This window comes from Schistocerca americana, chromosome 5 (assembly GCF_021461395.2).
Source record: "Schistocerca americana isolate TAMUIC-IGC-003095 chromosome 5, iqSchAmer2.1, whole genome shotgun sequence".
NCBI lineage: Eukaryota > Metazoa > Arthropoda > Insecta > Orthoptera > Acrididae > Schistocerca > Schistocerca americana.
In genome coordinates this window covers 131,314,322-131,329,486 of record NC_060123.1, presented here as the reverse complement: position 1 = coordinate 131,329,486, position 15,165 = coordinate 131,314,322, and the positions used below count along the sequence as shown (strand labels likewise).

The window sequence follows — 15,165 nt, the reverse complement described above, 5'->3', positions numbered from 1 at the left end:
TATTTTTGCGGTCTCCTTTCTTATGTAGGGTCAGGACCTTTGCATGCTTCAGTACCTCTGGGAAGCAACATGTGGTGAATGATTCATTTATGATGTGTGCCAAAGGCTCTTTGATACTGTGTACACATTCTTCACTAAGCACACAGATACCTCATCTATACCTGCTGAGGTTTTATTTTTTAGGTTCTGAACAACATTACTTATTTCTTCTGAAGTGGTGGGCCACAGCATCATGGTGTTTGGAACATAATTCAGTGTTTGTACAGGCTGTATTTTGTCAAATTTGTTTTTTAGCGTGGTAGCTATGTAGCCCAAATATCGATTTGCAACGTTTGCAATTTTTTTTGGACCATTAATTGTGATACCGTTGTGCTGTAATTGTACATTTATCTGTTTTGTCCTGTTTGGTGACATTACAGGCCACTTTTATTTTGTTTTCTGCCTTTCCTAGAATTTTATCATTTTCAGACTTTTTTGATGTTGGTAAAACTTTCATACACATGTTTAGGTATGTTTAGTAGTATTTTTGAAATGCGGGGTCATTTTGGTTGTTTTTATGTTGCTGGGGTGTTTGAGTGTTACAGAGGACTTCCTCATCCCATTGGTCAGCCAGTTGCTTTTGTTTTGTCTTTTAGTGCCTTGTAGTACTTTTGGAAACACTTCTTCGAACCTGAATTTAAATTTTGGTAGAAACTTTGAAAACTTCCTGTCTGTACTAGTCTCCATGTGCACTGCTTCCCATGTTCCATTGCTCGTTCACATGGTAAATTCAACCCTTTTTTGCTTAGAGAAGGCTGTTCTGTATGTGAGTATTTTGGTTTTGTTTTCTGCAGCTATGTTTAATTTTAAGAGCTGACTGGAATGATCTGAAAGGGCCTGGTTACTCATTCTTTCTCCAGTCAATGGCTGATGCTGATGCTGAATGCTTAATTACCCTTACCAGTGGTGATGTTCTATAGCTGTACATAATGTTCAGAAATGTGTTGCAGAGCCCATCTGGGTTCAATTTGTTGATGTTTAAATCTCCAAAAATGAGAATTTTGCCGATAGGATTAGTAAGAAGGTCCGATACTTGGATTAGTTTCGCTATGAATGTAGCTGTGTCACCACTGGGAGAATGGTAAATACAAAGTACAGTTACCGTTTTTACTCGAATCTAAGCCGCACTTGAAAAATGAGACTCGAAAGCAAGGGAAAAAAATTTTCCCGAATCTAAGCCGCACCTGAAATTTGAGATTCGAAATTCAAGGGGGAGAGCAAAGTTTTAGACTGCACCTCCAAATTGAAACAAAGTTGGTCCATTGTAACATGAGACACAATTTTGGTCGAATGGATGAAGATACAGCTACAGTAGTTTGGTTCGAGTCGCAAGCTCAACATTTAAGCTTTATCAAGTAGCCATTGGTATGTGTCAGGCACTCAGTCCGTATTTATAAGGGCACCCCTCCTTTTTCAAACGTTTTGTCTGGTTTGAATCGATCGCTTATTTTGCTTTAATCAAATCAGTGCCGTTCTCTTTGTTATAGGTGTTTACGTCACTCTAAGCTGAAAATGCATTATTGTACTGTGTCATGCATTGTTTGTCGCATTCTGATAATGAGTGATTATGACCTGTCGCCGCTTGAGGCATGGCTTGCTTTTGTGCGTGCTACCGCCACTTACAATAAAAAGAAGAGAGGAATTGTCACATAAGCGAAAGAATGACAAGAGACTGTTATTTGTTATTACTTACACTGCTGCTTTCTTTGATAATGATGAACAAGAACCAAATAATAGACTGCATATGATAGATGTTCTGAATGAGAGTTTAGCGATAATTTTTCTCCGTTTGAAAATCCTTGCAGACGCCTGTTTAGTACATAACATTCTTCATAGAAATTAGAGTCATCTTAGATTTAAAAATCTAGTCAGTTGCAGTGTTTCCTTTCTGACTGTATCACTAACCAGCATAAGAATAATACGAATATAATAATGACATGATACGTATATTCTTCCGCGCTTGCTGGTGTCTCACTCTAGTTTGCTAGTTTATTAGACAGACAGGATTTAAATGAGATAGCAGCAAATATGAAAGAATACATGGCATAATGTTTACATTCTTCTACCTTTTCTTTTAATTTATTTATTGGCGCAGAGGTTTTGGCGCCAGTATTTATCTTTGTGCCTGCAAAGCATGCCTGTGTAGCACTACATATATTCGACGGCAGAAGTTAGTTGTGGTGGCACCTACCAACATTTTTCAAAACTTCCACTTACTCTGCACTCGATTCTAAGCCACAGGCAGTTTTTTGGAGTACAAAAAGCGGATAAAAAAGTGCGGCTTAGATTCGAGTAAATACGGTAGTCTTTGGAACATATGTGGCTTTCGTATCTCTATTTCTACATGTTCGTATCTCTATTTCTACATGTTTTTCTTCACTTAATCAAATAATGTCACCTCTAACTTTGTACATAATCTCTTCCATTACATGATCCACCACCCCTCACAGTGGTTCTACTATAATGGCATGCTAGATTACATGAACTTAGAGCTACAAGGGTAATTTCAGATCCCCTACACCAATGTTCTGTTATGCAAACAAGTGAGCTGTCAGTAGTCTGCAGTTCCACATCTAGCTGTTGCACTTTATTTCTTATAGACTGGATATTTTGGTGGATCACTGAGAAACACTGAGTACTTCTTACCTTGGAGCCTTCTCATTTTTCTTGTCTTCCTCCAAAAAATTGTTTTGATGACGAGGAGCTATAATTTTCTTGTCATTCACTTCACTATCCACTTTTGTTTCTGCAAACTCCCAGCATTTTTTGTGTGTTTTGCTACTAATGCTGATGATTCTATCGCTTCTGCATTTTTTAGATTTTGGGTCACATATACACGCATGCACACACACATGTGCACATGCGCGCACGCGTGCTCATACACACACACACACACACACACACACACACACACACACACACACATTGTCATCTCCGGGCACTAAGGCCCGACTGTGACTGTGTCTCAGGCTAACAGTGATCTTTGCTGGGGTGGGCAGCAGAGATACAGAAGAGGTGGGAAGAGAGAGGGATAACAGGGTAGGGGTGGAAGAAAATGCTGTTGGCTGTGGGAGTGTGACAGGATGTAAAAGGATAGTCTACTGGTAGGTGCAGCATCAGGGGTCATGCAGAAGGTAAAGAGGAGAGGAGAAAAGTAGAGAAGAGAAAAGCACTATGCAGGTGCACTGGTGTGTTAGAGGCATGGCAGGGCTGGTGTAGAACAGGAAAGGGCATAGGTAGGTGGAGGACAGGGACTAGTAAAGGTTGAGGTCAGGAGAATCATAAGAATGAAGGATATGTTACAGAGAGAGTTCCCATCTGTGCAATTCAGAAACGGCATTGTTGGTGCGAAGAATTCAGATGGCACAAGCTATGAAGTAGTCACTGAAGACAAGTGCCTTATGGTGTGTGCCATGATCAGTGACCACTGGTCCAGCTGTCTCGTGGACACAGTGTGACTGTAGCCATTAATGTGGGCAGATGGCTTGTTAGCTTTCATGCTCACATAAAATGTGGTACGTGGGACAGGACAAATAACAAGTTCTCTGTTCACATGAATGGCTATAGTCAAACCTCTTCCTGCAGCCCAGTATCTGCTCTCTGTAGGATCCATAGAATTAATGTAATGTACACTAATGCTGCAAAGGAGGAGTGGGGAGTAAGTACTACCAAATCCTTCATTGTGTTCAGTAGCAGAGTTACTGCATTACATGGCCTTCCTGCAATGTGCAGGATGCAGATTTTGGTGTCTTTACTATTTCTGCAGTACAAGTAAAGTCTTTTAGCCGAAAACAGTTATACAATGAATTATTGGAAGTTAGCACGTAACAACCAACACTTTGGTTACAATCAGTTCTTTTTTCTTCAGCTACTTCATGGTGTCACCAACTAGTCAACAGACAAGGATATTTGAATGGATGCGTCGACATCTTCCTGCCAATCGAAGTGTAGGAATTTCTGATCTCACATCGATGTACACAGTCATAAATGTTGTTGGGCCTAAGGCACCTGACCTGATGGCAGAACTGTCAAACTCTGATGTGAATCTTCATCCTTTTACATACAAACAAATTAATGTTGGGTATGCATCAGATGTTATGGTAATGGCATTCACACACACAGGAGAGCCAGGATATTGTCTCTATGTTCCATCAGAATATGCTTTGCATGTATATGAGCAACTGATGATGGTAAGTGAAAGCACTGTCACTAAATTTGTCATAAAATTGTTTCTAATTGAAAATATATAGTGATGACATTAGAATAAATATTTTTCTTGTAGATTGGACATGACTATGGTGCAAGAGATGTTGGTTGCTTGACACAGCGTTTCATGAGGATTGAGAGGTTTATTCCATTTTGGGGAGAAGAGCTCACAAGTCTAGTGACGCCATTTGAAGCAGGAAGTGGTTACCGGGTAAAGCTTGATAAAGAGTACTTCATTGGAAAATTTGCTCTTCAGCGTCAGAAGGAGCAGGGTGTGACAAAAAGGCTTGTTTTGTTTGTACTGGAGGATATCGATCCCGATAAACATGTATGGCCATGGGGCGGTGAACCACTGTACAGAAATAATGAATTTGTTGGGACTGTCACGTCAGCAGGGTAAGTACCATATAGTAATTGCTGTAAAACAGTTATTGATGAGAATCAAAACTGCAATCCTCTTTTTTGCTGAAAATGTTCTTACTGACTAAGTTATCCAGGTACTATTTGCAACCCACCTTCACAACTGAAATTCTTCCAGCTCATCTCTCCAAGTTTCCACACTCCATAGAAACAGCCCTATGAGTTTAGGACTATCCCTCATAAAAGAAAGGATATTGCAGAAAAATGTCTTAGCTTTGCAGCAGAGTGTGCATTGGTTTTAGAAAGTAGGAGAGAGATACAGACAGAAATGAAACTGTCAATATGGGTCATGTTTGTGCCAATAGCTAATAGCATTTCCCACCAAAGTCAAGTGTCTTAGTTCAGGTCCCAGTTTGGCAAACAGTTTTAGTCTGCCACAGAGTTGTAAAACAGCTGAGGTTCCACTACAAAGTAAAAGAATCATTCTGGAAACAGCACCTATACTGTGGATGTCATTTCTCCAGGATAGCCCTACTTCCAAGAGTTCTAGTCTAGCAGTATATGTTGGAGACCTGCCTTGAAGTTCATAAAGTAATAGAGAGATACTGGTAGAAGTGAAGCTGTGAGGGTGGGGAAGATTGAGTCTTGAGTCATACCTTTCAATTATCTGTGGGGATCGAGATGTTATGTACAGTAATATCGAACCCAACATTAAGTATTCACTCATTTACAGTGAATTAACTTTATTTTGATCATGTTGGTACAAACACATCCGCTCGAATACCGAGTTTGGAACACACTGAGATCAACAGTTTTCAAAGAAGTTCATTCTCAAAGATGAAACGGTCGACTCTTGCAGTCGATAACCGCCACAGAGCCCCCGCCGGTAGTGCGGAGCACGATAAGGATGATGAGAAGTGTGCGTGCACCCGGCAGGCTGAAGGCACAGGTGGGCGTGACCAATTGTGTCGTGGCAGGCGCTAGTGTGAGGCACGATCGGACCGTTTCTCGATGTCTCGGTAGGCACGACCAGCGGAGGGAAGGAGGCGCGGAAGGTGTCCACAGATTGACCGTGCTATGCTGCTGATGGCATGGTGGGAGCAGAAGGCGGCGGCGTGTCGGTGGGGAGAACATCGTCGTGCCGAGGCCGTGCGGTGCAGTGGGGTTTTGATCCGATCAAAGGCGCGGAGCGCGCCGAAGATGTGATGCGATGTATTGCCAAAGTATTTGCCGGCGAGTGCCACAGTAAGTGCAACGTGTCCGGTAACAGTTTGTTATTGGCCGTGTGACATAAAGGAACAAGCATTCTGTGGCTTAACAGGTTGCGTAAGAGATGCCGGATGAGCAACACTCACGGTAATGACGGAGTTATAGAGGTGCTTGATGTCACAGTAGGGGAGAAAACAGCAAGCTGCACATGGCTGACCTTGGTGGCGGATGACTTCGGTGTAGACGGAAGTGTCACCTCAGAGTCCGTGGATGGTGAGTGTGTTACAGCGGTAGGATGTTCCAAGCGGAGTTGACAGTGTCGATGTTTTGATGTGTGAAACAGCCATTATCGAAGGTTGAGGGGCGTGGCCGTGAGCCCTGTGCATGAGGCATGGCGATGGCGAGAGGTGGTGGAAGGCAGACGTGGTTGGCGAAACCATGGTTGGAGCAGGAAGGCGATGAGACATAATGTGAATGTGAAGAAGTCTACTGGTCCGTGGCAGAGAGGCGACACAGTTTGATGGAACTGGAGTTGCGTGTGTGCTGTTGCTGTCAGTGCTGCGGTCGAGTCGTAAGACTGCAAGCTGCTCGTGCGAAACTGCTGCACGGTCATGTGTCGGAACGGAAAGATGCTCACTCGTCAAAGCAGAAATGGCAGATGTGTTGGTCGAACATTTCGGAGGTGGTGAAGAGGGTGGCAAAGCAAGCGGCACTGGAATGTGGCTTGCTATGCCGTGGTACAGAAATGAAGTGTCTGGAACTACCAAGGAAACGTGGCAGCAGCGTAAATAAGTTGCTTGTATCACGTCAGTAATGTAGAATTTCCACTTGAGGTGGCGTGATGATGACAGTTGTGACATCTGGGACATAGATCCATGTAGCGTGATCGTCAGGGTATTAGTTGTAGCTGGTAGTAATGGCGAAGGATCGGAAGCAGTTGGAGGCGGAACAATGATAGGAGCATCTCGTTGCATGTCTTGCTCGGACGGTGTTGGCTGCAGCATGTGTAACTGATCTTGTACCAACAAGTTGTATGTCGTAATTTGCTCACGTAGCTGTTGCAGTTGTTCAGGCGAAAATGTATGTTGTGAAGCAGTCTGCTGTGTATCACTGAGTAAGATGGGGTCGAAATCAGAATCTGTCTCTGTCAAAGTGTAACCTGGCATACAAGACAAGGTTGGCGGCACAGTGTTGGCGTAACAGTTTGAGGAGAAGAGATCGTGTGTGCGATCACGAATGTGAAACTCGGTACTCAGCGGAGTGAGAACACATTCACTCTGTATGAAGCATTGATACGACTGAAATCGTCTTCTGGGGTGGGTGAACAAGTTGCGGGCGCGATCGAGTAGTGAACGGCCGGACGGTAAGCGTGCGTAGTGTCGGCGAGTTGTTGACAAGATGCGGGTGCGGTAGCCGCAGCAGCAACGTATGTCCCGCAGCTGTTTGTTTTGACTGGGTCGAGGTCAGTGAGCCAGCAGGCGGCGGCCGTGACGTCGCTGTCAGTAGCGGTCGAGCAAAGTCGGTGCGGCTCGGGTGCTGTGTAGAGGGAGGCGTGGCATGTCGAGTGTTGCACTGAGAAACAGCCGGCATTGTTGTCGGTGTAATTGTTGCATTGTCGTTGATCGGATGTCCTTGATGATATTGTTCCTGTGAATTTCACCAGGCATGCAATTTAGCCGTAGTTCGGAGTTCGTGCAAACTGGGATTTGCAACATAGTCCCCGTTTGTTACAGTCCATTGTTTGGCATGATTGCCCGATGTCGAAGCACTGCACAAAGTTAATTCGTTACACAACAGAAAGTCAAAATTCTCCAAATTAATTGGTGAAGGAGCACTGCACTGTCCGGAAGTGAAATTACCGATGCGTTGAGTGGGTTTCGATGGACGACGTGTGCGCCTCGGTCACATTGTCGATGTGTGAGAAGGTGACGAAAGTTACCAAAAAGCACGATTTACACAAGGGTCGGGAATTTACACACTAATTACACTTCCTGTACACTGCATCCAGATGCAGCGCGATGTGAAGTCGATGGACGTAGAAATCCGACAAAGGGTTGCTGCATTGTTTGTCAATGGCGATGTTCCAGTACACATTTCTGGCGTCGTATGCGGCGTTCGCGAGCGTCGGAGTCACCAGTGTGGGGATTGAGATGTTACGTACGGTGATATCGAACCCAACATTAAGTATTCGCTTGTTTACAATGAATTAACTTTAATGTGATCATGCCGGTACAAACACATCCGCTCGAATACAGAGTTTGGAACACATTGTGATCAATAGTTTTCAAAGAAGTTCGTTCTCAGAGATGAGGCGGTCAACTCTTGCAGTCGATAACTGCCACATATCATTTTGCTTCATCTTTCTCTAGATGCCTGAGAGTCAAAGTGAAAGGCTGTGGGATTTAACTCCTGGTCAATTATAGGATTCATTATCTGATATTTTTTGTGAGTTTACTTGCTGTGTGTATCTAAAATGACAAGGTCCACTAGGGTTCAGAGTCACTCAGCCCTAAAGAGAGGACAGCAGAGTCATTCCACAGTTTGCCAGAAGACAAATGCATACCTCTTCCAATAGCAGAATGGTTACTAAAATGTTGTTTGGTTAAAACCAACTTCCAGGTTGATGACGTCTTTACTGATTACAGCTTCCCCTCTAAATATACTGAAGTTTCATTTTGGTATTGAACTTTATAGTTATTTGTACTTATTGTGATAATGAAGTTCAGTTAATGATTCTACTTAATCTGTCTCTGTCGAAATTCTTTGAAAGTGTGTATCAAAATGTGCCATAAGACAGAATGGAACATTAACAGCATTATGATAACACATCTCTCAATGACCACTTCCTTAAAATGTTTGTTAAAACATGTAAAATTACTCACAGGGAAATTTCTTTTGTATGTGAGGTGCATTCTTTTTTATGTATCTGGCATTATAGGACCACTGAAGATAACTGATTTAGAAACAAAGGAAGCTGTACTGCACAAGACTTCGGAGAGAGTAAAGACTCTGGTTTAAGAACACATGAACGGAGACAAGGAGGGGACCAGAGGGAGGAATGAAGGGATTTGATCAGATAAATGTGGCTCAAAGTATAAACTAGTTCCTGATTAATCATTAATTATGCAAATGCTAAAGCCAAATAAATATTACACAAGGAAATTAAACAATTGTCAGTGTTGAATCCTGTATTTTGGTACTGCAGTTCTGCACCATGGTGCAACACTGTTTAACTTGCTGGCAGAAAAATGGGAACCAAAAAGGTACTGGAACATAAATATAGAGTTATTCCTGCTATAAATTATGGGTGCTTATATACTTTATAATTCTAGACCTCTCTAGCTACCTACATGGTGGTGTATGTGGGAGAATCCAAGAAAGAATATTAAACTGGCTTTCACAAATGTAACCTGCATAAGCATATGCATGCTTCCATAAATAGCAGCACCTTAGTCTATTAGATAACCAGCAATTGAATAGTACAACTTGAACAGCACCAATCATTGGCAAATGGTTTTTGTGATAGAATAATATATTTTACTTGCTGGTAATGTTCATGGCAGAAGTGGAGTGTATTCTTTTTAACTGACAAAACATAAACAATAGGAGCAGTGTTCACTAACACAAGAAGGGACAAAAGTTGTTCTTTAGCAATCAGAATATTCTAAAATCAACATAAAAAAACAACACAAAAATTGTAGGGTACATGCACGGATATCAAAGAATATGATAAGTTCTTGCCAACATTGGATCACTGGAAGCAAAAGGTCCTTTGACGCCCTGGTAAGCATGGCATGTTATGTTATGGGAATGATGTTTTAGTAAATTGTGATATGCATAGTAATTTTAACTTTGACATGCCAATGCATTACTCATTTTATGTATTGTATACCTGGAAATTCAATGGTATGATTTTGTGTGACACAAGATGTTTGTAGCAATCTGTATGGAGATTTGAAGATGGCAACTTAGTTTTACCAAAACTGGTTATCTATAATAAAGTTTTTATAGCAATCTCAGCTAAGAAGTTGCATGGAAATGGTTACCGGCAATGGGTTGATAGCAAATATTTTAATCCTGGAGAACAACTGTAATAAAAACTTTGCTACATGCTACTTAATATATCTTGTGTAGTTTCATTTAACATGTTCAAATAAATTTCGAGGTTGCAGCCAGTCTGGATATAGGCCCAATATTTATTTGAATATTAAACGTGTTAGAAACTTTTAAAATCCATTTAATAGTTTTGCAACAATGTGATTAAGTATTGTAAGTCTTAGAAGACTAGCAAGACATGACTAAGATGCACTGTGACGATTCGCCTGGTTTATTTCTTTGTTAATTGTCCTCGGTGTTGACGTACTGTGTTGCTACACTGGCTCAAAAATGGGGTGTGGAAGTACAACACCAAATGATGTAGCCAACAGGTGCACATTTGCATTTCACTGTACTTTACTTTTACTGTTCACAGCCCCCCAATAATACAGAGTTATATGGCCAGTACACTATTGTTAAACTTTCCATAAGCCTCATTAATAGGTTGCAGGCGAACACCCACATACTGCTACAACTGTTTCCTGTTGAACATTTACAAGCAGTAAAAGCCTAACCCCATAGTCCACATTTCTTGAAGAATAAAAAGGTACCAATGGAACAGACAATGTCATTGTTTTAACACACGGTCTAATTGTATTACATTTATTTCACAGATGCATTGTTGTTGTTCTAATCAATACAGGTTCCTCATCTGAAACTCAGCCGTGGACTGATTGTCTCAGGACCAGAAATTGGGCCCTTATGTATCCTCACAATAATAGGTACTGAAACTACACACTGGTTGATGTTTAATTTACAGATATTACAATTAAAACTTAGCTTGTTAGATTAACTGAATACATCAAAAAATTCGTTCCTTTTTAACAGTTTCTTCTACAACAAGAATTAGGCCGAATTATTTGTATAAATCATGAAATTAACAAATATTATTATGCAAACAATACTTTTGACAAATCTGTTAATTATTTTGGAATTAATTAAGGGTTGGCTGTGCCAAAATGTTTTCAAATAGATCCAGATAGACCATTTAAGAATACTATTAGTTGTTCCTCCAAATGTTTATAATTAGGTCAGAATTTATATTTGTTTATATGTCAACAATAGAATTTAAGTTATGAAACAATTACCATACTGATTTTACCTTGCAATAAAAGATACTAACTAGGAATAGTTGAAATAAATTAGAAAATCAATTACATACATAAAACTAAGCACAAAATTAGATCTGGTGTTATATTCTTTAAAACTGATGGCCAACCTTTCTCTTTTATGGAAATGCAGATTATAGTCATGAATGTTAATGGTAAAATGAATTGTAAAGAGGCAGATGGGAAAACAAGAGGGGAAGTAAAAATATCCCAGCTTGCTTCGTCAAAGCACCAAAGTAACAATTTGCTACTTGTAGTCATGTAGCACATTGTCACATTGTAACCACAGTTAGGTACAAATCCAAAAGCAGGGTCATCATTGTAGTTCAACAGTTAGCACTGACAGTACGTTTATTAAGAACACCCCAATGTACAGACAGAACTGAACTGAAGTCTTGGACAGAGATTGCTACTACTTATACAAACATAAAGTATTTGAGAAATTGCATACATCACAAACATATGAAATTTTGAAAATCTTCCAGAAATGATCAATACTAGATAATAAGTAACTGCTGGTGGCCAGATTTGACCTGTTGATTTGTAGTATGCTAGTCAGCAGCAGAAACTCTACATTACATGCAGCACAGCCCGCAACATTACTTCTTCTCTTGGAAAAAGAGTAACCTGGTGGTTAAGAAGTCCTCATTCGAGCTGACCACAACACTCTGGATCTAGATCGTATCAGGGGTACTGGTGCTGGTGGATCCTTGCATTTTGGCAGTTTTGTCACATCCTCTTCAACTATGAGCATTGAAGATAGTCCCTTCCATCGAAGCTTGTCCCTCCCATTGAAGCTTCACATTTGTCAAGTAGGTCTTCAGGTTCCTTGAATGAGAAGTCACATTATCAAGCTGTCCCTTAGGACTGTAGTAGGGCTTCATATGGAGGACATCGATGATGTCTTTGCATTTTTGTCTTCTTGATGAAGGGTCATAATCCTCGACTTTGTATGTGACTAATGACAAATGACGAAGGATGTGATATGGCCCAAAAGTTGTGTTTTAGTTACTTCTCTGACAGCCCAACTCCACACACGGGCTTCAGTATTGTTCACTTTCCTTGAATTTGTTGCTTTGATTTGCTGTCTCTAGCTTATTTGCATAGCTAAACTTTATAGAACCAATTGTGACTATGTCACTGGTGTACAGTTAAATAAATGTGGGGCTTGTGGTATAGGATTTACTTATAGTTTCTCTGATGCTAACTTGAAAAGAACATTAGCATCATTTCAATTATTGCTGTGATATTTGAGCTTGAAATGGTTTGATTTAATTTATACATTAAACCATCCAGCCACACAGTGTCATATGCTGGTGTGATGTCAATAAATGCTACTGAACTTTTCTTTTTCTTTTGGAAGCCTACTTGTGTAAATGGTGTTAGGGTAATAAGTTGCTTGTAGCAACTTTGTTTTGTGCAAAATTCTGCTTGATGTAGGGGGTTATGATTGTCACATCAAACATGATCACAGCTTTAAGAATCACAGTTACACAAAGTGCAATGGGTGAAGTACTCATTGCAGAATGTCATCCACCAATCCTAGTTTTTTGACATTGTGATTCCTCACAAGAAGTCGATTAAGATCCAGTGGAATGATGCTGCTGCAGGTGGAATTGGTAACAGATATCCTGGAGGTAATTATGGCATGTTCTTGTGTCATTGGCATTCCTTACAGTGGCTCAGATAATTTATAACAAATCAGTAGTGGCGTGCTCAGTGACACATCCCAGGTGATCATATATTGGGGCATTATGGAAAAACTTTGAATAACTGGCTATAGATGAGCTGGATGACTAGCAACAATTTCTGCTCCATTGGATCATAATTCCTCATATAAAATGTCCCACTTATCAGTTGTAATTCTCCTTTGGTCAGTTCCTCCTCCTTTGAGCTACGGTTTTCAGCAGTACTGGATCTCCCTTCTGTTCAGCAGCATTATTGTTTAATGCAAGGACAACTGAGATTTCAATCACACTGGTGTCTTCAACCAAAGGATTCCTTGTAAGGCAGTTGGCATCCTTGGGGTTGCATCCACTTTTGTATACCACTGTGATATCATACTCCTGAAGCCTCAGTGCCTATCTCACCAGTCAATGCAGCAGATCCTCCAGACTAGTCAGCCAACATACAGAACAGTGGTACACCACAAGGGTGAATAGTTTGCCAAATAAATACAGCTGGAACATGTTGATGACTCAAACAACTACAAGGCATGCTTTCTCAGTTGTAGAGTAGGTAATCACAGATGAATTACACCTACCCCATGACCGCTAGTGTCAGTGTAAAATTCTGTCTTACCATTCTCATCATACAATGCCAAGAGTGGAGAAGATATCAGTGACTCTTTTTTGCACTTCTTCCTCAAAGATTAAGCATCTCTCTGTAGTAGTTTGTAATCTTACCCTCCCATACATCACTATTAAAATTTTTCTTCGTGTCTTCATTAGTTTCAAATGCTTTGAGAGGCATAAGATATACAAAAGAAAAACTTTTTACTTATCTTCATTTTCTCTTCTTGTTGTTGGCTACAGTTTTTGTGTCTAGGGGTACATTCTTGCGGCTGAAATTTTGATTTATCGTTGTGGGTTCCTGATGACTAAATAACTGATGAAGATTTGCCTGTATATTTCTCGAATTTTAATTTTTGTCACTTTTTTAAATATCACCCGTCTTTACAATTTCCACTTCTATCACACCACAAATTACATTATTAGTGACACAGTCAAAAACATGTCTAATTCCATCAGAGGCATGTCCACTACTACTTACATTCTGCGGTACTCACAGTATTCCAAAGAGTTTACAAATCAAAAGAGTTTACAAACTTTCTTGACAAAAGAAGAGTCTTTGCTAAAATATATCATTATTTTATAAATGAATCCAGAAATAAATTTAATAATTAGCATTAAATCATGCAATTGATAATTTCAAGTATACCAGAAATTTCATAATTTCAAATATTTTTAAAAGAAGAGCAATTTTAACTGTACATACATAGTACTACCAAATTAATTTCTTTTTGAGCCTGAAATATAATACATTGTATACAAAATTATATAAAATTATTTTATTTAAACAACTGAGATAATGTTCAACTACTCAAGAATCGATAGTATAAATAGTATCAGTTATATCTATAAAAAAAAGGTAATGTTACAGGAAGGTGCCGTATTACAATTTCACCCTCACAAAATTTAGAAACAGGTTGTTTACAATATTTTGTGACAGACTACAAGGTTTGCCAAACAGTGTACAAAATGATGCCGAGGATTGCATATAGAGCTATAGAAGTATCTGATACATAACATATTACAGAAAACAAGAAAAATATCTACTATATGAGTCATAATCTATACATATATCAGGATGTGGCATTCACATTTTCAGATCTGTGTAACATACTGTCACAAGACAAACAATACAAAGCCAAAACTACAACATTGCAATACAACTATAGTAATAAATACAAAGACAGGTAAATTACTAGAATTACAAATTTTAAGTTTACGTTCATGCAATAAACCTTCAAAATCTTCAAAAGAGAGGAGAACAATTTCAGAGCCTAAGTGTACGATGAGTGAGCCGACTCAAAAAACTCATGACGATGGGTACATACCAGAGGAATATAATCAACCATGAGTAGGAATCAATCAGCGACATAAACTGTAGTATTCAAGGGTATGTTGACTCAGGAAAGAACAAAATAATGGAAAAATATTAGGCCTAAAGTTTATGATTTGGGTATCGATCCAAGAATCCAAACCACACCAATCCAATCAGATACAATACTGCAATACTCAGGGTAAATACAGGTAAACAGAGTCATAGTTATCTTTGAAGGATGATACAGTCCAGTAGCTTGAGAACCAAAATCAGAGCATGAAAGCAGACTTGTATACATCTTGTTATATTGTCCATACTAGTAAATGTCTTCCACACTATTTGCTAACTGTCCATACAAATTAACCTACATACATAAAAGCATAGAAAATTCATTTAACAATGATAAAAAAATACATACTGATTTAAATATAATAGAGGGAAACATTCCACGTGGGAAAAATTATATATAAAAACAAAGATGAGGTGACTTACCGAACGAAAGCGCTGGCAGGTCGATAGACACACAAACAAACACAAACAT

The 15,165-nt window shown here is 39.7% G+C and overlaps 1 protein-coding gene across 2 annotated transcripts in view; it reads left to right on the top strand.

The window, feature by feature from the left end:
• The window catches only part of LOC124615854 (pyruvate dehydrogenase phosphatase regulatory subunit, mitochondrial-like), a 168,754-nt gene that overhangs the window by 137,802 nt on the left and 15,787 nt on the right, over nucleotides 1–15,165 (top strand). The window contains exons 13-15 of one of the 2 annotated variants that reach the window (XR_006979814.1): nucleotides 3,908–4,229; nucleotides 4,322–4,641; nucleotides 8,753–9,077. Coding sequence is in view for 1 of the 2 variants with exons in the window: in XM_047144013.1 (XP_046999969.1) it covers nucleotides 3,908–4,229; nucleotides 4,322–4,641 (642 nt within the window). In the remaining variant the exon portion in view is untranslated. The remainder of the gene's footprint in view (nucleotides 1–3,907; nucleotides 4,230–4,321; nucleotides 4,642–8,752; nucleotides 9,078–15,165) is intronic. The other variant, XM_047144013.1, reaches the window with a different exon arrangement.